General features: G+C 37.2%; 1 protein-coding gene across 10 annotated transcripts in view; it reads right to left on the minus strand.

The window, feature by feature from the left end:
- Positions 1-21,609, minus strand: part of PPFIBP2 (PPFIA binding protein 2) — a 116,326-nt gene that overhangs the window by 24,508 nt on the left and 70,209 nt on the right. For 6 of the 10 annotated variants that reach the window (XM_052810535.1, XM_052810539.1, XM_052810538.1 and 3 more), the window contains 5 exons: positions 15,049-15,180; positions 6,455-6,547; positions 3,864-3,972; positions 2,345-2,377; positions 552-613 (listed from right to left, as the gene is read on the minus strand). In XM_052810535.1, the coding sequence (XP_052666495.1) occupies positions 552-613; positions 2,345-2,377; positions 3,864-3,972; positions 6,455-6,547; positions 15,049-15,180 (429 nt within the window). Of the gene's footprint in view, positions 1-551; positions 614-2,344; positions 2,378-3,863; positions 3,973-6,454; positions 6,548-15,048; positions 15,181-18,764; positions 18,938-19,089; positions 19,272-21,609 lie in introns of those variants that run through there. The other 4 variants (XM_052810537.1, XM_052810542.1, XM_052810543.1 and 1 more) reach the window with 3 other exon arrangements.

Consider the following 21,609-nt stretch of genomic DNA (forward strand, 5'->3'; position numbering starts at 1 on the left):
GCCCTAAACCCTGCACTTGAATTGTCTGATTGACAGGCAAATAGCATACAGGTGATAAGAGACAAAAAACATATTTACCATTTAAATGGGTTTAACTTCACTCCTCCTCTCCTTTAGTACCCCCCCATCTCTAAATCTGGTCCCTTTCTCCCAAAATTTGAGTCTGATTCAAAGGCCACTTGACTTTCTTTTAATAACACAGTCTAAACTGGGGATATCAATGCACTTCAGATTAGGTTGGAAGATGAAGAGCTGCCAGAGACGACCAGATCTTAGTGATCTTTTTAATGGCAGAAGCCAGGAGGTTCTGCTCATTACAGCCTTGGCTTTCTACTCCCCTCTGGAATCTAATGAGCCTCCCAGGTTCTGCAGCCAGGTTAGCAAGGTCAGCCACACTTTCTATTTAAAAATCGACCTTCTGTCACAATCTCATGGGATAATCCAAAAAACAGGGCACTGCCATGCTTACACAAAGCAGGCTATTCAGAACATTTCAGACATTCAAAACCATCATTTCATTCTTATTATGTAAACAAGGATTATTTTCTCACCTTTTCTTCATTTGCAGCCAATAATGATTCCATTCCTATCTTCAACCGTTGAACTTCTTGATCTAAAATGTTTTTAAAATGTTATAAGGAAAGTACACTTGCTATATTTAGTGTAAACAATATATGTTTTGTGATACTCTCCTTAGGTCCTTATGAGTAACCAAAACCATGTCAGTGGCATGGCAAATGCACTCTTAAACTACATTTAACTTAGAGCTTTTCAAAAGCTGAACTATTAAAAGCATCGCACAAGACAAACATGCTGGTTTTGATTATAAGAGGCTACATAATACTATTTTATACTCTAAAAGTCAAGTAACAAAAAAAAAAGAAAAACATTGAAGTTTATTTTGCAAAAAATGAGAGTGTGTTTGCTGTTATATATTTAAAGAAATAATTTTAAATATGATTGAAAATTAATTATATTCCATCTGAGAAAAATATTCACCAGCTTATGAGAAGTAGTTCAAGGACATTCATGAAACTTGGAAATGAAAAATAACAAAAACTAGTTTGATAGAAGGAAAATTTGTAAAATTCTTTTTTTCTTAAAACATTTCAGCATGAACAACTAAGTTAAAATCTACATCAAGAGCTAATACAGAATCGCCTCACAAACAATTTAGTGTTACAAGATAGAGGTTATTCAGGAATGTTATAGTCAAATCAATTAAAACACACTCTCTGAAAATTTATGAGGTTGTTAATCGTGTCATCCTAACTTTGCTGAACCAAACGATTCATTTCTTCTCTACACACTATTCCTAGCAAGTCCTCCAGTACTAACCTGTATACCTAAAGTGTAGGCTATAGAGACAGAACCTGAGTTTATCTGTTGTAACTGCCACTCAAGGAATTCATGCTTTGACATTAAAACAGACCCACTTGTTTCACAAAAGACTATGAAAAACAGATGTGGCAGGCATGAAGTAAGAGAAGAAAGAAAATCAATACTGCATCTTTAAAAAAAAAAAAAAGTTTTACAACTAAATGTTGAACATACAATGTCATATCTAAACTATTTACAGAAACTGTAATTAGTTTTTCTTGTAGTGATTCTGAAAATTACACACCTTGTAATGATTAAGTTTTAAAACATGTAAATGAACCTTGCAAACATTTCTCTTGCAAAAGAGAACACTTAGTAAAACAAGACATGCACAGACACAGCCAAATCAAAAACTGAAGCCAGCAGGCAGTGGGCAAGCAATTGGAAGATTTTTAAAAAGCCATTAAAAAAATCACAGTCCTACTAATTTCTCTTTACAAATATTAGACTTCAAAAAGAACTGGTGTCGAGGTATTTTTAAGCACATTAAAGCAAACTTTACTTACAATACTTATAACAACATCATTGGAAACATTTTTATTCAGACTGTTGTTTTTTTTTTTTTTAATTTACTGCACTGATTAAAAAAAAGCCCAAATCCTTTCCCTCCAAAGAAGGAGGCTTCCGATTAAAGCCATCTTTCCAGATATTAATTGGATTTTACATATGTACAAATAAAAAGAGGTAAAGGTTAAGTTTTGGCTCTGTTAACCTTGACAATGTCCATTTGAAGTCCAACTATCTGATTTGTGAACCTCTGATTTTTTTTTTTCTGAAGTGAAATCTTACTCAACAGGGCAAGTAGCTGTCTGCTTGCTGCAAGCAATGAAAGCAATCTCTTGTATATTACAATTAGACAGCCAAATCTAAACAAACATTGAATTATTGCTGCAGAATGCATCTGAGTTATAATTTGTGTGAAAGAAACAGTGAGATAAAGCCAAAAGTGAATTGCAAGGCTTACGTTTTTCTTTTAGCCTTCTCCTATAAACTTCCTCTACGATGGTAAATGGTGAGAGTCAAATAAATTATGTAGAAAAAGCACATATTAGATAAATTTTGCAATTTAATTAGAATATGCATTCTAGCATACAAGTACATTGACATTATTTTTCAACTTTATTTGAGAAGACCACCTAAAAATCTGATACATCAGCAATTTATTTGCAGAAGAATTATTACTGCTGCATACTGTTTCCATTCAAATATAGTTTAAGTGGTTTCCTTAAGTGTAGCCTAAAGAATCTCTACAGGGTTTGATTCTATTCCCACTGGAATCAAGGACAGTTTCACCCATCTTCAGCATGAACAGGAAGAGACACGCTACTAGAAGTTGCTGAGCTATTCATTTATTGTCATACCACTCTCTCTCCTTTGAAATATCATAAATCATTTGGGAATCTCATAGAAAATATGAAATTCTATTAGTAGAAGAGTTCCTCTACAAAACACTGCTGTTAGACATGCAGTTCTCTACATGCACAAGCTCTGCAGCTGAGTGAAATCAGCACCAAGTATATGTTAAGTCACTTCTTTGGAATAAACAACAGTCAAAATACAGAGTCTTCTAGAACAGACATATCTGCATTAATCCCTGTGAGGAGATTCTTGGTAAGCCCTGAGAAAGAGGTAGCACAGCACCTGAAGAGTCACATATCAACAAGGGCACTCTTCGGAAGCGTTAGTTAACACCCACAAAAGAAGTTAGTGCAGCTAAGCTGATGCACTGTGGTAAACTACACACAAATATTCCTGCATGGATAAGTGTCAGTATTGTAGAAGAAAAATGTCACTGATATCATACTGCTCAGCCCAGCAATTGACAGAAGCTCCAGGGAGTCAATATTTCAGAGAACTGTGACATGACTGGTTGAGACCAAAGGCTAAACAAACTGGTTTATTTGCCATTGACCTGTATCAATGGTGCAGATTTAAAACAGAAACCTGCAGTATCACAGAATCATAGAACAGCCCAGACTGGAAGGCACCTTGAAAAACCATCTGGCCCAACCTTTCATGGGAGAGGGAGCCTACATGAGATATAGTCCTGAAGAAAGGAAAGACGTGAATCAATGACTATGTTTTAGAATGTTTGAACATTTAAACATTATGCTTAGCTACTACTGAGACAATTTTTTTTTTCTTAAAAAATAGAAACTGTAAAGATTTTTCAAAGAAATTTTGAAGGTGTACACAAAAAATATATTCCCACTGAACTACAAAGACTCTTTCAAATTATAAATAAAATTCCAGTAGAAAAAGTTTCAGTCCCTTTAGAACACTTACTGCAATTTGTGCTGCCTCTAGACTGTGGGCCTCTACCAGAAGACAAAATAAATTTGCTCTATTTTTCCTCTCAAAATGAATTCTATAAGTCCATTCTTGTATGTCCTTGTATTTCTTTGAAATACTGAGCCAAGCTGCTACCAAAGTGAAATTAAAGTAGGGTTTTGGATTTTTAATTTTATTTCCCCTCCTCTTACCTCTTTCTGCCACTTCACTATGTGATGAGGTCCTAGATAGCTGACATTGTAAGCGTTCTATTTCTGCGTCCTTGAGAGCTAATTGCTCTTGAAGCTGGGCTATCTCAGCCTGAAAGAGAGTACAACAAATTCAGAGTAACCTCGTCACTGATACTCTGTGATTCTTTCCCATGAACTAGAAGACTTCTAAGTATAACACCTTACTATGATTGATGTCCTGTTCCCAATTCAGGACATTTCATAAACACTATAACAACCGTACATATTTCATGGTGTTACTATCCTATTCCTTTTACAGAAGCTCACTTTTTCCAATGCAATTAGCTCTCGGAGAAGAGAGACTTACAGAAAGGTAAAATTTTCAAAGGATTCATGTAGGTAAAGAAACTCTGGAAAGCTCTCAATGCTACAATGCTGGTCATATAATAATGACTATTATAGGGCAACTCCTGAGTTCTGCATGAAGACCACTAAAAGATAACAAAGCATTTTTTATCCTAGTTACTACTTGTTAATATAACTGAGAATCTATTAATGCTGAGCCCTCTTCTCAGCAGGATAACAAAACTGTCCTTCCTCACATTGGATACTACAGCAAATAGGCTAGAAGCAAAGCATGGCTTGGAAAACAACGACATATGTGCAACAAAATACCAGTGGTTCATTTACACTTACTGCAATTTGTGCTGCCACTAGATTGGGATAGAATATCACACATTACAGACCTCAACAATACAGAGGGAGAAGAATTCTGTGATTGTTCAGCTTGAAATACAGTGACTCTCATCTCTTTTTCTTATTTATGAGAAAAACTGTCAACAGCATACTTTAAGTCAGTAGCTTCATTAAGATTTTCTTCAGCAGCCTTAAAGCCTCTATGTATCAACATTCTGCATTTCCCTCAGCAAAAGCATACCAAACCTCCTTGCAGTTACCAAAAAAAAAAAAAAAGGAAAAAAACAAACAAAATCACTAATGTGACCAGTTTCTCAAAATACTAAAATAAAGCAGGAGAAAATGCAAAACACCAAACAACATTATCCAAACAGGGAAAAACATGGACTAATTTACTCTAATACACAAACTTATTTTCATCAGGAAGCAAGCAGCTGGATGGCAGCAAAAGATCACCACTCTGCCTGCAATTCCATACGGAATAGAAGAATCTGTCTTGTTGCATCTCTGAAGGGCTCTAACACTTCCCAGTGACTAATATGCTTTTTATATCCAGCCATGGAAATATTCCAATTTCTCATCTAAGAAGCTGGAGCAACAGGAAGACAAAAGCTGCAGACCTCTTAATACCAGATTTGGATTTGCCTCCCCTGGTCTATTTGATCTCATAGCTCTTTTAAATGCCCTCTTCCTTTAATGTCTCATTCCTGTCATCTCTACAGTTATTCTTCTGCTTCCTCTCTCTTTCTCTATACTCTTTATCCTTTCTAGTCCTGCATCTTCTCTTACTCAATGGGTTTTACGATTCTTCTTATTTTCATTCTACTCCTACACTTCCCGTAATCTTTATCTGTCTTGGCAGCTGGCCACACACTGCTTGAGGAAATATTTTCCCAAAGACTGTTCATATCCACCATGTCAGAGAAAACATTTTCATGGATACAAGAGCTATTATCTTAATAGGAAAAAAGACACGATAGCAACATTTCAATATTCATCCAAGAATTCTCTGAAGAAAGAAATGCTAATACAAATAATAGATGTCTGACATTTTGGGATCAAGCTATCAAGTATTAAAAAGAAAACTCAGTTTAATAATGTGAAATGTTTTTCAAGATCCAACTACAACTCAATGATCCAGTCATCCAGTCATTCCCTATACGAATAGGGATCATAGTACTACACAAATCAAAGGAGATGTGATTACAGCACAAAAGTGTACCTCAACAGGGAAAAATAATAAAGTGCTTTTTAATCTAGTGGAAAAGTGCTAAAAATTCAAACTAGAAATAAAGTGCAACTGTTTAACAATGCAAATGTTCAACTAGAAAAATTATTTACTGGGGAAAATTATTAAGTGTTTAAAATGTCGAGTTTCTCCACATTATGATCCAACAGCTTTCCAGGATTTAAGGTCAACAGAAGTGTAAGGCAGCTATGCACTTTGATATACACGGAGTCAAAGCAGATGATCTAATGGTGTATTTTGGGCTTAATGTCTATTAAAATAAATTCCATAGCAAGTGAACACCCAACCAGTTTTGCATGTCTCTTCAGTCTGGAAAGCATATTCCCCAGAGGCTTGTCACCGTTACACAATTAAAGACAGAAAACCTTCAAAGAAGCCCTTCCTCAGAACAGGTCTTTTGTAAATCAAAATGCCTTTTTTGTTTGTTTGTTTTTTTAAACAGGAATTACAAAAAGGTAGAAGATAAAGGGAGCAAAAGGCACAAAAAGAAGGCAAAAAAAATTTAAATCAAAATATTTATTCCAAAGATGGTTGAAGAAAACTTGACTTTATAGTAGGCCCTGACACAAGACAATTGTAAGAAAAGTAAATATTGATGAGAAGTGGAGCGTACGCCTTTCCAGCTGAAATAAGTCTGTCATTACTAAATGCCAAGTATTCTGCTTACTTTAGTTGCTTTTAATTTCCACTCGTATTGATTTCTTTCATTTTCCAGTTCTTCTACTTTAATTTTGAGGTGTCTAAGTTCCTGTAGCAAACCCTGCAAAAGAAGAACAGCAGCTAAAAGTAAGATTTCCCTGGTAGATAGTAATTTTTCATAGTCCTGAATTAAAGATCATGCATGAACCACACAGTCATGAACACTGAACCACCACATTAAAAACTGTGACCTAGTCTAAGACAACAAAAACTATTCTGAATTGAGAGATAAGGACTACTTTCTCAAACTCTCCACTTGAAATTATGAATAAATTTCTTAGTCATATTAAGGAAGATAGCTGAGCCTGGTGAAGTCATGTGTCTCAGCGAAAATGAGCCAAAAAAATCCCCACCTGCAGTCTCATATAACATTAAGTATTGGGTTTTTCTGGGGTGGGGTGGGTTGTTGTTTTGGTTTGGTTTTTTTGTTTTGTTTTGTTTTTCAGCCACCCCAGAAAGTAAGCAGAAACATGCAGTGCTAAAAGATTACTAACTTTAATGAAAATGACAATCCTCTCCCCAAAGAGGTGTTTAAACTACTTACCAAGAAAAATAACACTCAGACTAAATAGTATCTAGCAAGTTTCAGCCATTTAATACCATACACATATGATCAAATATGACTACAAATATGCTACTTTCAGCATTGATGTTTGCCACTTTGCAAACTGAGTTGATGCAGCCTAGAGCTGCAGACAACCAGGGTTCCTAACATTCTCCGTCCGTTCTTCGGACAAAGTTGTCTCTTAAATATCCCTTCTCTCTTTCCTTGATAGAACCATATGTTATTGTTCATTCTGAAGGACAGTATTATTAAATCCTTGATGGAGCTCTGATGAGACCAAATGTCTTAAAATGAACTGAGGAAGGGAAAAATTTGGAAGCATAACCCAATTTTGGAATCCTGTATAGTATATACATTAAACAGTCACACTAATATCTTGGATTAAATTAATGTTTATTTTGAATGACTCCCAGATTTGACTCTCAGATTGTTTCTCCAATATGCAGCTTGTACTGTAGTCTAATTGTTCACTAATCAGTTCTGGACAGAGGCAAGCTCAGAAACAGCAGCACTATTTTCAAAATAGGCATCATACCCAAATGAGTTATTTTTGTAAAATAAACCTAAGAGAAAAACTACTGAAAAAATCCCTCACAATAGAAGCAGATTACTTATAAAATCAGTTCTGGAGATCCAGATTTTAACCAAAGAGATGTGGCAACTAAAGCAAACTGATTTAAAAGCAAATATTAAAATGGACTTTTTCAGGCATACCATATCATTCTACCTTCAGTAAACTTAAGCCATTGTCCTGGTTTGGGCTGGGATAGAGTTAATTTTCTTTCTAGTAGCTGGTATAGTGCTATGTTTTGGGTTCAATATGAGAAGAATGTTGATAACACGCTGATGTTTTCAGTTGTTGCCAAGTAGCGTTTATATTAAGTCAAGGATTTTTCAGCTTCTCATGCCCAGCCAGCAAGAAGGCTGGAGGGGCATAAGAAGTTGGGAGGCGACACAGCCGGGACTGCTGACCCAAACTGGCCAAAGGGGTATTCTGCACCATGTGATGTCATGCCCAGTATATAAACTGGGGGGAATTGGGCAGGGAGGGTGAGCAATTGCATTGTGCATCACTTGTTTTGTATACTCCAATCCTTTTATTATTATTATTGTCATTTTAGTACTGTTACTACTATCATTCTTAGTTTCTTCTTTTCTGTGCTATTAAACTGTTCCTATCTCAACCCACGAGTTTTACTTTTTTTTTTTCCTAATTCTCTCCCCCATCCCACTGGGTGGGGGGGAAGTGAGTGAGTGGCTGCATGGACCTTAGTTACTGGCTGGGGTTAAACCACAACAGCCATTTATGAAAAGTAGCTTTTGTTTTGACATGTGACAAAGTTTTGATCAAATACAACTAGGATCCGTAATGTAAATTCAAAAATGCTTTTCTGATAACTGCTAATGTCAGAAAATAAACAAAAATGTGTTGGATTTGCTATTGTAAAGGTACAAGCAGATTATTTTTATTGTGGTTCCTTCCATTCATTTTAACATCATCATTAGAAAAAGAAAGGATACATTTCAGATAGTCTTACCTGAAACTGTATTTTATACCTGTCTTAAGCTTTTAAGATATTCAGGAATTAATAATCTGTGTTCAGAGGACTGGCTAGGGTGCACCATCATGCACAGCTAGGGTGACATTATCATGACGAAAATTATCAAACTACCAAACCATGCTAGCATGCTGCATATCAAACAGACAAATCTCAACTAAGAAAAAACAAACAAATCCAAAAATCAAAAAACCCCCCACACCACACCAGTACTACAGACCTACAAGTAAAATGAAAATCATAAAAAACCTGAAAGAGGTGATTGGGTCTTACAGATATCTGTGCTTTAGTAGACAGATATCAATGGTGACCAAATTTGTCCCAATAATCGGGGGTGGGGTGTCTGGGGTGTGAGGGGGTTTTTTTTTTGGTAGTTTTTATGACCACCTCACTCTTCACTAACGAAAGCCACAAAGATTAATGCCAATAATTCACAACATAGCTCTGGTTAGCGGAATTTAGTTTCTGCAAGATAAGAGGAAAGGCAATACACAGGCATCTGCTAAGGTGTACTTCTCGTACATCACACTGAGAACAATTCTTCTGGCTGAGAGTCTCTACCACTGATCTTGGACTAGATTGAGGACCGTTAGGTGTCAAGTCTGGTTTCCTATCTTGAGACTTTCTTTCTTGGATTCTACTATTAATTTCCAGCTGCAGTCTACACATCTGCTCCTGTAGCTCACTGATCAGGTTCACTACTGACTGAAAACATGGGAAGAAAGGAAGACAAAAAATAAGACAGGTGAGAAAGAAAATGATGCAAGTAAGATATTTCTACAGTTGCAGCACAAAGAAATGCATGAAGCACATCAAAGGCAAACTAAAAAAAGACAGATGATGTGTTTTCTTTCTGATAAAGCATATGTGAATGGATATAAATCTGGAATATTGCACAAAGCTACAGTTAAATAGAACAGAATCTATATTCCAGGCTAATTCATGATTCTGATTCTAATGTGAAGATCAGAATTTGGCCCCTCATTTTTGGAAACTTATACAGTCACATGAAGTCAGACATCAGGAAAAATTGGAACATATTTTAATATGCTGGCTCAGAGGCACACTTTTGCTGAAATTGGACTTGATTACATTCATTTACACAGCCAAATCATCCACTAGGAAGAAATTGCTAAGTGCTCAGTTGGGGCCATAACCTACTCTCACAATTTATACATAGAATTTACTAGTAAAGTAATTCTGTTTCTAGGTCTAGCATGGGTCAGAAAAATAACTCCATTACCCAGCTTGCTAGCTAGGCAGTATCTTGACATGGAGAAAGAGTTAAGCAACACACATAGGAGAAATCACAGGATACCACAGAACAAAAAGCAATGTCTTTAAAGTTCACCAATTTGCTGGCCAGCTTCTTGGATTTGTGTGTATCAGTGATACAGACAAAAAAAATCCAGCTACAGAAAGCAAACCAAAGACGAATATTAAAATCTATGTAACACTTCACTTAAATTCCCTAACTTAGTAGTAAATAATGCTGGGTATTTTCTCAGGTATTACAAGTTTGGAGTAACTTTCCCTTAATTTTCACGTACGTTAACAATATATAGTTTTGTGATTTCTCAATCTTCTCAAGTAGAATAAATTTGATGAGATTAATCCATCTCCCAAAGGACTGAAAAAGATTTCAGTGGACAGAACAACCGATGACATGGCATAATTTTATTCATTTTCTTTATTACAGTGCACAACAGTCCTCCTGTAATCTCAACTCTCTGATGAACCAATAATCTCAAAGCTAGGGAACAGCTACTGCAAGGACAGGACACTGTCCAGGTTAAGTATTTAACACAACCTGCATCAGCATCCACAGTCAACTTTAAACATTCACAATGATTTCCTTTCAAAAGTGTATGTATCAGTTACTTAAAAGAGTTTCACATCAATTAAGGATTTTTCTAGGGCTCTGTACTTAAGATGACATTCAGAAAAGAGTTGATATATTTCACTTTACACATATTATTCTCAATCAGGATCACAATGTCTGATGCTCATCCTCTTTTATGCAACAAACCTTTAATGCACGTAAATGAGGATTAGGTCCATAAACAATCACAAAATTTAGAAAGAATACTGGGTCCTAGCATACCAACTCTGCAATAGTCAGTCTTTTATAGGCTGACGTGTTTTGCCAGGGCTGCACAGGTTACAGCAAAGCTCCCCTCGGTGAAACCATATCCTCCTTATGTTCAGTGGCCACATTAGCCACTTTGCAGCAACACGGTAGGATGCTGGTGAGGAGAACATCCCCCTAGCTAACTCATCCTCTTATCAGAGCACTGCAAAGCAGAACACCTGTAGCACTAGCTGTGTGTACAATACTATCCACAATCCCTCCATCTTCCATGCTTTGATTTTGTTTCTTTTTTACCACCATCTCCACCATCAGATACTTCACTGAACAGTACCAACTGGAGACTGGAATCGTCAGGACATACATCCATCTCCCTTGCTTTTAAGCACCAAGCCTTTAGTCTGTGCTCGTCTTTGACGAAGAATACTGTTAACCCATATGAGGTTCTGAAGAACCACTGCTCAAACAAGATGCACAGACTTTTGAGCACAAACATAGCTGCTCCAGTTGTGGCAACATGGGAGAGTTCAGAAACACTTCTGCTGCCGCCTTGTAATTCTTTTCTCTTTTGCTCACGTTAAAAATGGGAATGGGAAACGCTCTGCATCCACACAGACTTCTGTCAGGGCAAACTTGGCAGTACAGAAATGGCAGAAATCCTTATCCCAGTGAAGGATAAGAGGTCTATGGAAGAGAAACAGATGAACTCCAGATGCAATATATGCCTTTACAGTTGCTTCTAGTTTCAAGGTAGAAAAGGCTTCTCATTTTTGAGATTCTTTCACAGCATGAAGATTTATTAACACTAACATACTATATCTTGAATTTGATTCAGGTGAGACAACACAACAAATTCCCCAGTGGGAGTCAGTGGCTCACCGAGTCAAGTTTCTTTGAAATTGCAAGTAACTACACACTAGATATTTAAATCAGAAGTATCCACACAAGAGCCACAAAAGACTTCCCAACAGCTTATAGCAAACTTCAGATCCTCAGTATGAAAAAGCAAAAACCACAAAACTTATCCCATACTAAAAAAGAAAAAAATAGGACAGAAGTAGGGCTGTTAAGCAAGTTGAAATGGACAATTACTTCTGCAGTCTCGTGATAGTGATAGAAGGTCTCTTTTGTCTATGTTCAGGTACAACAGGCATCGGGGCTGCCATTAATCACTTGATAATGCTGCTCACTCATACCTTGCTACATTAAGAAAACACATTTCCAAAATTTATAAGGCTTCTCAGGTAAGAGAAAAGCTACACAAACTCCCTCGTGTGGGATTTCAGAAACCTTCACAGCATCACTGTGGCAAAAGTCGAACCTTATTCCACAAAAACTGAATTAAAATGACAAAGCCAAGAGTGAGACAGTTCATTTACAAGCAGCTATTCTCCTGGCCCCTGTGTTATATATATATATAAATAAATGGCACTTTAAATTTAGCATGTGCTTTTGAAGAGCCAGAGACAAGTGGCATTCAGTGTGAAATTAATACCTTTGAGAGGAGGTTAGAGATGCTTGACAACTCTTTGCTGCTAACTAAAACCAAAACTAAGGCACAGCTGCACAAGATAAAGTGAAACGAATCTGACACATTAAAATTTGCTCATATTTAGAAGGTTATATTAATTTGCTTTGTTTTCCCCCAACCCAACCAGAGAAATAATTCTATAGATAAATTCTATGTGACTGGAAACAGCTGCTGTGAAATAAGCTGACACAAAATTAGAGTACAGAGCAAACATGTTTTAGCTGAATTATTCTGCAATGTCACATTTAATTTTAAACTTTTAAAACTCCATTATTATATTTAGAAATGGCACGGTCAGCCATGAAGTATAATTAACAAGCTGTTTAAAATTGTTTAACGACTGGATGCCTATATAACACATGCACTAGGGTGAAAACTGAGGACTATTACTTCTGATAGCAGCAGATCTATCAAATCACTGTTCTGCTCACCTTTGTCAATGCTAAACTCAGTCTTGAAAGCAGAAATGGGCCAGCTGCAGTCTCTAAGACAGACCCTAGCTCTGTAACCTGTAGCTTTGTTCCACTTACGCAAAAATACTAATTGCAGTTTCATTTGAGGCATTATACACTGTAAGAGCACGTGTAGTAGCCATGACATTCAGAGATACAATTACAGCAAGATTAATTTCATTCAGTCACTGTCAGTTTGAAGAACTGTCTCACTCTGAAGCAATTAGGTTACCACAACAGAACTATGTATGCATAAACAAGAGCAAACTAAAGGTAGACTGTTTGCGTACGTAAGAGCGGTTTATTCACTAGAAAGATGTAGTTGGGCAGTGGAGGCAAGGAGTTCAGGAAGACACCCAAACTATTACCAAATTTAAGCAGCAGTTGTAGTCTAATAGTATAAAGAAAATATATTAATAAATTTCATTCTGATGTTTTAAATTGTGTTTGTATTAAAAAATTAGTAAAATTTACAGTAAAAGGAGCTGAAATAGGGTTAAAGCATTAGAATTCAAGTAAGCATCCAATTTGATTGAAAGCAACCCCTGTTTATCTTGACAAATTGCTTATTCAGGACAATCTGAAATAATTTAAAAAATGGCTCAATGAGCAAACCAAAAATGCTGTTTACTTCCCACAGCTTTACTTACAACACCCATTTTCCTTGCTTTGTGTACACAGGTTTGCGGCTTTCAACTGGCCAGAAATCTAATCACATCTTGGGGTAGTTAATAATTCAGAGCGTACTTAACACAATGATTCTCAACTTTTCCATCAGATTAGAATCCTTTTCCATCTCAGCAGGAATGTTTCCTATCACTTCGCAATGCAACAAAGGCTTCCAGGCCAATAAAGATCAACTTTTCCATCCAAGGGGGCCACACACCTCGTTGCAGTGGCAGAAGAATTTCACAGGTCACAGTCTCACCCTCCGTCACGGGCCCAGACCTACTGGGTACTTAAAAGTCCTGTCAATGCAAATGCACTCAAAAGCTTTGCTGCTTTCCAGCAGTCAGGCTGACTGTGCATGTCCTGCAGTAATTTAGGCAGCCTCATCCTGGTATTCGACACGTAATGGGAAGTGCTGAAGGCCCCTCAGGAAGGCGGCTGCTGGGAGCAGGCTGCCGTCTGAAGCAATTAGGCGCTGCACAGACCTGTTTAGATTTTTGGGTAGTATGAGACTGCCTAGGCCTTCTGTACACAAGACACTGACAATTATGGGTGAAAGAGCATGAGAAGGCCACAGATGGTAAAAACAGCAGCTGGTGCCTCTCTGGCTTCCAACCTCTGCCAGAAATTGCTCTCTTTAAGCTATCTTTTAATCTCTAAAGAAAACTTCAGAGGATAAATAAGTCAAAAAACAAACACACCCCAAACCTATTATGTCACTGCAGGTAAATTACTTATGCATAGTTATCAAATACTCCACTAGCAACGTTATGGAAAGCAAACAGTTTTCTAACACTGCCTGGATTTCAAATTCTCCTAAGTCAATGTGGAACATAAAGTCTTTTTTCAGTCAGTAATGTATAAATCTTGGACCTAGTAGTCCTCCCTTGCTAGGCAATCCTCTCCTGCTAGTTGGTCCCCTTACAGGACCACTGAGTAGGGCAACACATGGCAATTCATACGAATTACCCTCTTCTGTAATCGCTTTCCTTCCCAGCTCCCGCCTGCTGCTCACTACCATGAAATGAATGTTGTTCATATGATCCCCTGTTTCATACTCTCTTTCTTAACCAATATGGTAAAAAGCAAAGCTTCTTTGATGTCCAGAACTCTCCACATCTGAAGGGGAGTAAGGATTAGAATTGCCTCCAATGCACGCCATTTTCTTTGCACTATTTATTATGCAACCTCAAGGGGAAAGGCTCATTTGAGGAAAATGTCCTGCCCCTCGTCTTACCCTCCCAAGTGCCATGGATGCATTAAAATCACCAATGGGGATCATCTAAGTGTTTGCAGCACCCCTGATACTACAGAGGTGACAGTCTTCTCTGCCACACAGAGGGGGAAATAGAAGCGCTCTGGTAGGTCTCGCATGGCCGTGCCAGTCCAGCTCCCGTGGAAAGCAAAGGGTTAAGTGAACACCAAGTGTAATATATGCTTCTGGAAGGGACTTTGTGCCTTGATTAAAGCCAAACAGCAACCTCTGAAGTATAATGAGAGAGGGGAAAAGAAACCACATCCCAAAAATGCATAATCATATTCCTCACTGAATTCACAGGATCAGTGATAGGGACTGTGCTGTAAGCACGGAAAAATCCTGTTGCATGCTGATTTCAGCGCAAAAGCTCAGGTGTATGGCAGCATACCACAGACATGTGATATTAAAAAAAGAAAACCAGCTAATGAAAGAAACTCACCTCAGCTTTGTTCTGTTTCTCTTCATATTCACTCTGTTCCTTTTCCATACCAACCAGCTTAATCTTCAGGTCTGAAACTTCAGCCATTAGATCTAATTTCTGAGTCTCTAGTGATGTTCGACTCAGCAACTCCTGAAAGCAAAGCAGGACATTTTCTCCCATTATTTATTTGAACACTGACAGAATGCTACGTGATTTATTGGCAGACCCCATACTAAAGTCTCTACCCTAGTGTTTAACACTTTCAATATGAAAGCAAAATGATTTTCTTCTTCAAAAGTCACACTTGCTACTGCTTTACAATGCAAAAAATGCAGCAAGATAGATTTGATGTAAGCATTTACTTCACACAGAAAAAGTAACTAAAAAAAAAGAAAATGACATGATTGGCAAATTCACATGAAAGCAAATTTTTCTACCTCTCTTTATGGCATGTAAACTTTGAACTGTTCTAACTGTGTGTTTCTCAAGTTCTGCAGCTATTTTCACCTAAATGTTCTCCCGTGTTAATCACTAAACCACTGTGTCCCCCTCCGTATTTCAAGAAAACATGTGGCAGAGTTAATTCCCAGGCAAGTCATGAAATCAGAAAACAGTACTAAGTCTGAATAAACACAAACCTATATAATGCCATTACAAAAACATTACAAAACAGTTGGCTACTTCCTAAAATACTCATCAGACAAAGCTATGTTTTAGCATTACAATGAAACATTTTAGAACTTATCATGTGTTGTTCAATAAAGGATGTATTACAGAATGGGCACCCTAACCAAAATAGAGTACCAAAGACAAGCCACATTTCTGCAGTCATGCTAATAGTACTCGGAAGTTTACTAGACTATGTAGCACTTGTTAACTTGTGACAGCTACCTACTGTGGAGGGAACCCCAGTGAATGAGAAGTGGTATGCCCCAACTGGAATCTAAAAGGCAATATCTAAAGTGAGTAACAGTGCTTGTGTGCCCTGAGTTTGTTTTCAGATTGCAGAGAAAGGTGTACTTTGGACAGAGTGATATCACTGTGTTTAGAAAACATTCAATATTCACACCTTCATTGCATTTTTCAGTTTTCAAGAAAGCCAAAGCAAAAAATCTTCCAAAATTTAACAGACTGTATTATATATATAAAATGCTTCTGTTGGCTTCCATTTTCGAAAAGAAAAAAAATCCATTCAGGAGTTTAAGCCTTACTGAAAAATCAATGTGTAACTTTCCAAGTGCCTAACGAGTTTTTGCAAAAAGACCATTAGTTTCTAAATGGTTAAAAAAATTTATGGTAATTCATAACTCATATTAGTGTTTTGATCATATGAAACACCCTGAGGAATCACAGCAGATTCTGCTTTGAATTACGTGGAAGTGCCTTAACTGAAATTGCCATAGTTATTCTGGATCTACGCTGATGTTGACTCGATGATCTTGAAGGTCTTTTCCAACCGAAATGATTCTATGATTCTATGTTACCGAGTGATCAGAAACTGCCCTGTCCATCACCCTTTTCTCAATCTCTTCCTCTTCCACAAACTGCACAGTATGTTGCAGACCACGGCTTGGAGCCAAGGAAGCCACAAAGGTTATTTTAAAAATTATACAGTTAAAGTTTATTTGGAACCCAAATCTGCTCTACATGTAAATTGTTTTAGTCTGGTGGGGAATACTGCCCAAATTAAAAATAGTACTGAACTTGCATCTGCATTGCAACACCAATTATCTAAGCCACCCACTATTCCCAGTGCCATGCCCATTCCTGCTGACATTGACAATGATATTTGTGTATGGATGGGAAAATAAACAGAAATGTAGCCTCATGGTTTGTTTTTTTTCTCTGAATGAAATAAATCAAGCACTAATCTGGAAAAGATAGTGCACTGACTTTTTTTATTGAGACACTCTTAAGAGGCAGTCACTTAATGAAATCCAGGCAGTTGCTGCTTTCTACAAAGGTGATTACAAATTATACAAACTATATATAGATTATTACAAACTATAATTACAAAAGTCTCCTCTATCTTCCAGAAAAACACTAATTTCCAGAAGTTCCAGAGGCACATTCCAGTCCAGACTGGAACAGGCTCTGTACAGGGTGTTAACATAGCAGACTTCTGCAGATTAAGACACAGCTATAAATGAGAACTTTGATATGAAATAAGGCCACGGAACATTAAAAAGGTTAGTAGGATGAGGTGACTTAAGCCCCATGGACAGACTCTATTCACTGTTGAACTGAAACAATGTTTATAATTTTTTTTTTTTTTTGACACTGACATGGTATTCCATGATATGACAGGAAGATTTCTTAGTAAGGCAAGGAGACATGGCATCCCTCTAGAGATTTTCAACAAAAGATCTATCCTTTGAGTGCACCATCTGGCATTATTCCTTGTTTTTTCTATAGGCTCCCAGATTACACTTAGTTATGCAATGGAGAGTAATACCTCACTCCTTTCATTGTGAATTCAGTAGCTCCATGTGAACACTAAGGCACTACCTGGTATAAGTGAGCATGAAGGCAGCTGACTGGTTTTTTTTAATCAACTCCAACAAAATTCTACAGTTTGCTCTGAAGCTGGAGAATGAGATCCTCAGCTAGTGTAAACTGGCATAAAACTCTTGCCTTAAAATAGTCAAAATAGCTAACTATCCCTAGTTTGTTTTCAATGGAGCTACACTGATTTAAAACAGCTGACAATCTCTCTTGCATCTAGAGAGCCTAACTTTTGCTTTGAAAGAAAGTGCCGTTTAAAGTAAATGTCCCCTCTTGAAATGGTAACATCTGGAAGCAATTATTTTCATCTTCAAGCAGATGCTCACAGTGAACAACTCATTAACAATGTGACCCATTTTGTTACAGAGAAATTATAGTGTATTTCAGTGGTATGATGCAACTTCAATTCAGCCAGAATAAATATGCAATTGTAAGAAAAGAAAATACAAATTTATGTTATTGGTTTTAAAGCAAAAAAGATAATATAAGACAGGCAAAATGGTGATTTGGGCTGTATCAGCTTTAAGAGGATCTTAAAGAGCTGAAATATAAACCAGAAATAGAATATATCCTAGGGAATCTTATTTATAAACAAGATACTTGTTTTTAATTTTAAAATGTACTATAATTTAATTTCTTACAGTTCTTTTTTTGAAACTCAACTTTTAACTTTAAAAATTAAGGAAAAAAGCTATTTTAGAGTAGAATAATTACGAAGATGAGTCACGCAGAAGCTACAATATGCATGTACCAGACAGATCAACAAACAGCAAACTATTTCCAAACACAACTGTACTTTTAAAATTCACACCATATACTTTTTAAATATTTAATCATGTTTTTCAATATTCCCAATGAAACTGAAGCACATGCTGTATATCTCACTTTCACATTTTGTTGTCTTGGAAATACATAATTCTTATAAAGCAGCTTATAAAATTTAACATGACAGAAAATAGCTTAGAAAGAGGACACTACACTTTTATAGACTGTCAGCTGCAAGCACAGAAAATTCCAGGATATTTAGCACTCCACAAAACAGAAGAAACAATCATGCCATACACTGATTGAGAAACCTTAAGTAAGATTTTAGTCAAGTGGGGGGGGCAACCCCAAAGATCCCATTTTGCACTTGTGCAGCGTACAAAATACAACTCTAAAAAAATTTCATACTTTTCACCCTTATTAAAATAGTTGAGAGAGACAGAGAGACAGACCAAGCTACCTACCTGGTAAGCCAAATTCAGCAAGAACCACCACTAATGACGACTGCACTTTTCAAGTGCTGTGTGTCAGCTGTGGTAGAAATAAGATATTTGCTTAACTGAAAGCACAGCTGAGAGTAATGTACATGTGTAATCACCATGAAATGGTGCAAGTCAGTAGCAGAGAGTGAATTACAGCCCTCCAATTCATCTGCCCATTATATAGTTAAGCAACGGAAAGGACAGAACTTCCCATCGCACTGCCAATTTGAACAGCCCTTTGCGTATGCCTGATGAGCAGATTCGTGCCTACATTAACTGTAAAATAACAAAGCAGTGTAATGCTCACCTGTATAGAAAAGCTGCACAATTTGAGAGCACACTCTGAAAACCTTACGCCTCACAATCAGAGCAGCACAGAGCACACTTCAAAATCTGAGACACTAAGCTAGCTGCTGGCAAGAAGTTACTGCATGCTATAAACAAGTGCTGAAACTCATCTAAGATCAGATAACTCAGGCAATTGAAAGTTGAAGGAATGACTCTTGCCGGCCAGCAAAGTTCCTGAGAAGCAAACAGATACACACCAGATTTATACCCTGCAACCAAGATAGGATTCTGGCTCCCCTGAGTATAAGACAACTACAAACCCAGAACAGGTACACACTAAACTACGCTGGATTCAAGTTCCTACTCTCATACAGCTCCTCCCTGCATTCTTCTAATCCACTAGTTTTTAAAAGATTCTCCATTGTGCCTCACAAAGAGCACTGTCTGGCACACTTTCCTCTGCTGTTGCACCCAGGCAGAAGTTGGCCATAAACTGACATGAGAAACAGAAATTCACTCCTATTTACATTCAAGCATTTCTGTTTCTATGTGTATTTTTAAGACAGAAAGAATCCTAAAGCCAAGTCCTTTGTACTTTGCAAGAAAATTTGCTTGACAGAAGGCACAATCATGTTTACACAATGCAACCATCTGACAAGAGTCCCCTGGACTGCTTCTTGCAATTACGTGTCAGAAATAATTTGGAAGGTGGAAACACACAGTCAAACCACATCTAGGATTTGGTACAAGTCGGGTACAGGAAAGATTCTGCCACACAGACCAGCATTTTGATTGGCAAAGCAAACTGTACGCTGTAACACTTCATGCCAGAGAGCTTCAATGGGAACTAGTATCTGTTAAATAAATCAAATACAGCACTGGAATAGCAAAGAGGTAACTAACTATTCTTACTTGTGATAATTACCATAACAAATGCACTTAAAAGAACTGTGGAGGTGAAATCTGTATGTGCAGAAAATTCACTTTTCAAACTGACTTAAGACAGTTGTCAAGATTGACAGCATAGATTCCATAGCACCAATGTGTTTACATTATGCACGGCAGGTATCTTCTTTTATGGGACAATTTAGGCTACTTTATAGAGCAAAAATTACTTTTGCTTTCCAGTTCTACTCTACATTTGTACACAGTGAAAATGAAAGAAAAGTTGATAGCAAGTTGATAGGAGGTTCCCCAAGGCTAAATTAGCAGATGTTCAGGACCCCCTCTTCTCTTAAAAAAAAAAAATTTCTTTCTTAAAATTGACTGGAAGAAAGTACTTAGAAATGCCACAAACTAACTTAGATCAAGACACATACACATCATTGTTCTTTAAAATTGGCCGTAATTTTACATTTTAAAGCAGCTGACATACTGGAAAGGTACTGTCACAGCATAACTTGTTTTCATAGAATAATTCTAGGAGGTTCGGGGTTTTTTTTTTATTTCAAGACATATTCATTACAATGTGCTAAGGGGCAAGGCAGGTAACTATTCACACAGGCTGGCATTTCTATATCTTTTACACATTCAACAGCAAGACTGGGAGGCAATTCAGTGAGACCAAACTGGTGTCTTGCTCCCAGTCATGCTCCAGAAAATTTTCTCTTAACATTTACTATGAAGGATGACCAGGGAAATGTGTTTTTTCACCCAAACTGGAATCATACTGAAGGACTGATTTAAAGTTTTGCCATTGACTTGCATGAGCTTTTGAAAGACCTACTTTGTTTTAAGGAAAGAAAATGCAAACACCTTCAAGGTGAAAAATGCTTTATCTTGATTAGAGTCTGTAGTGGAACAGGTATCCTCACAAAAGCAAAATGTTGAGTTTGACACTGTAAGCATCACATCTCATGAAAACATACATGCTTTATCTGTAACTGTGCACACCAGGGCATCTCTGCATCTGTTACACAGGATTCTCTTGTTTCTCAAACGCTGCTGAGCTGTATTTTCTTTGGCTGTAGTTTCATAAACAGCTAGGTCAAATGCACATCTCACCACTGCCCTTATGCCACACCTTGACCTTTTCTGTGAGCTGTTTCAACTCACTAACCCAGCAGAAAAACATCCCCTACTTTTTAAAGCCCAAGTTAGTTTTCTCTCAGTCATCGAGGGAAAAGTCTGATGAGCATGAGAGCCAGTATAAAAAAAGTTGCAGAAGCACATGGTCAGGAACAGGGAGAAGGATGAAAGGAGAATGAGGCCTTCTCTTTTTTGTAGCAGTAACCTTTAGATTGGCTCAACTCATTTCTTGAAAGTTCACATTTCAACTAAGGGATATTGCACCATCCTCTTAGAGTCATGAAGAATCACAATTTTCCACAAAGCAGCAGCACTATCTGTTCCTACTATTCCACATTCAAGATGTCCACCCAAATGCTAAACAGCCATTTTATGTAATTCATATAAAGTTTATTTTAGTGCTGTTTCAGAAGTGTTTCCATGATCACTTTGTAGCAGGGTTCAAAACAACTGTGCAGAAATCATAAGCCAGAAGGATTTTAGGCAGTAACCCCACCCTGACAAAGTGGAC

Source organism: Harpia harpyja, chromosome 16, assembly GCF_026419915.1.
Source record: "Harpia harpyja isolate bHarHar1 chromosome 16, bHarHar1 primary haplotype, whole genome shotgun sequence".
Lineage (NCBI taxonomy): Eukaryota > Metazoa > Chordata > Aves > Accipitriformes > Accipitridae > Harpia > Harpia harpyja.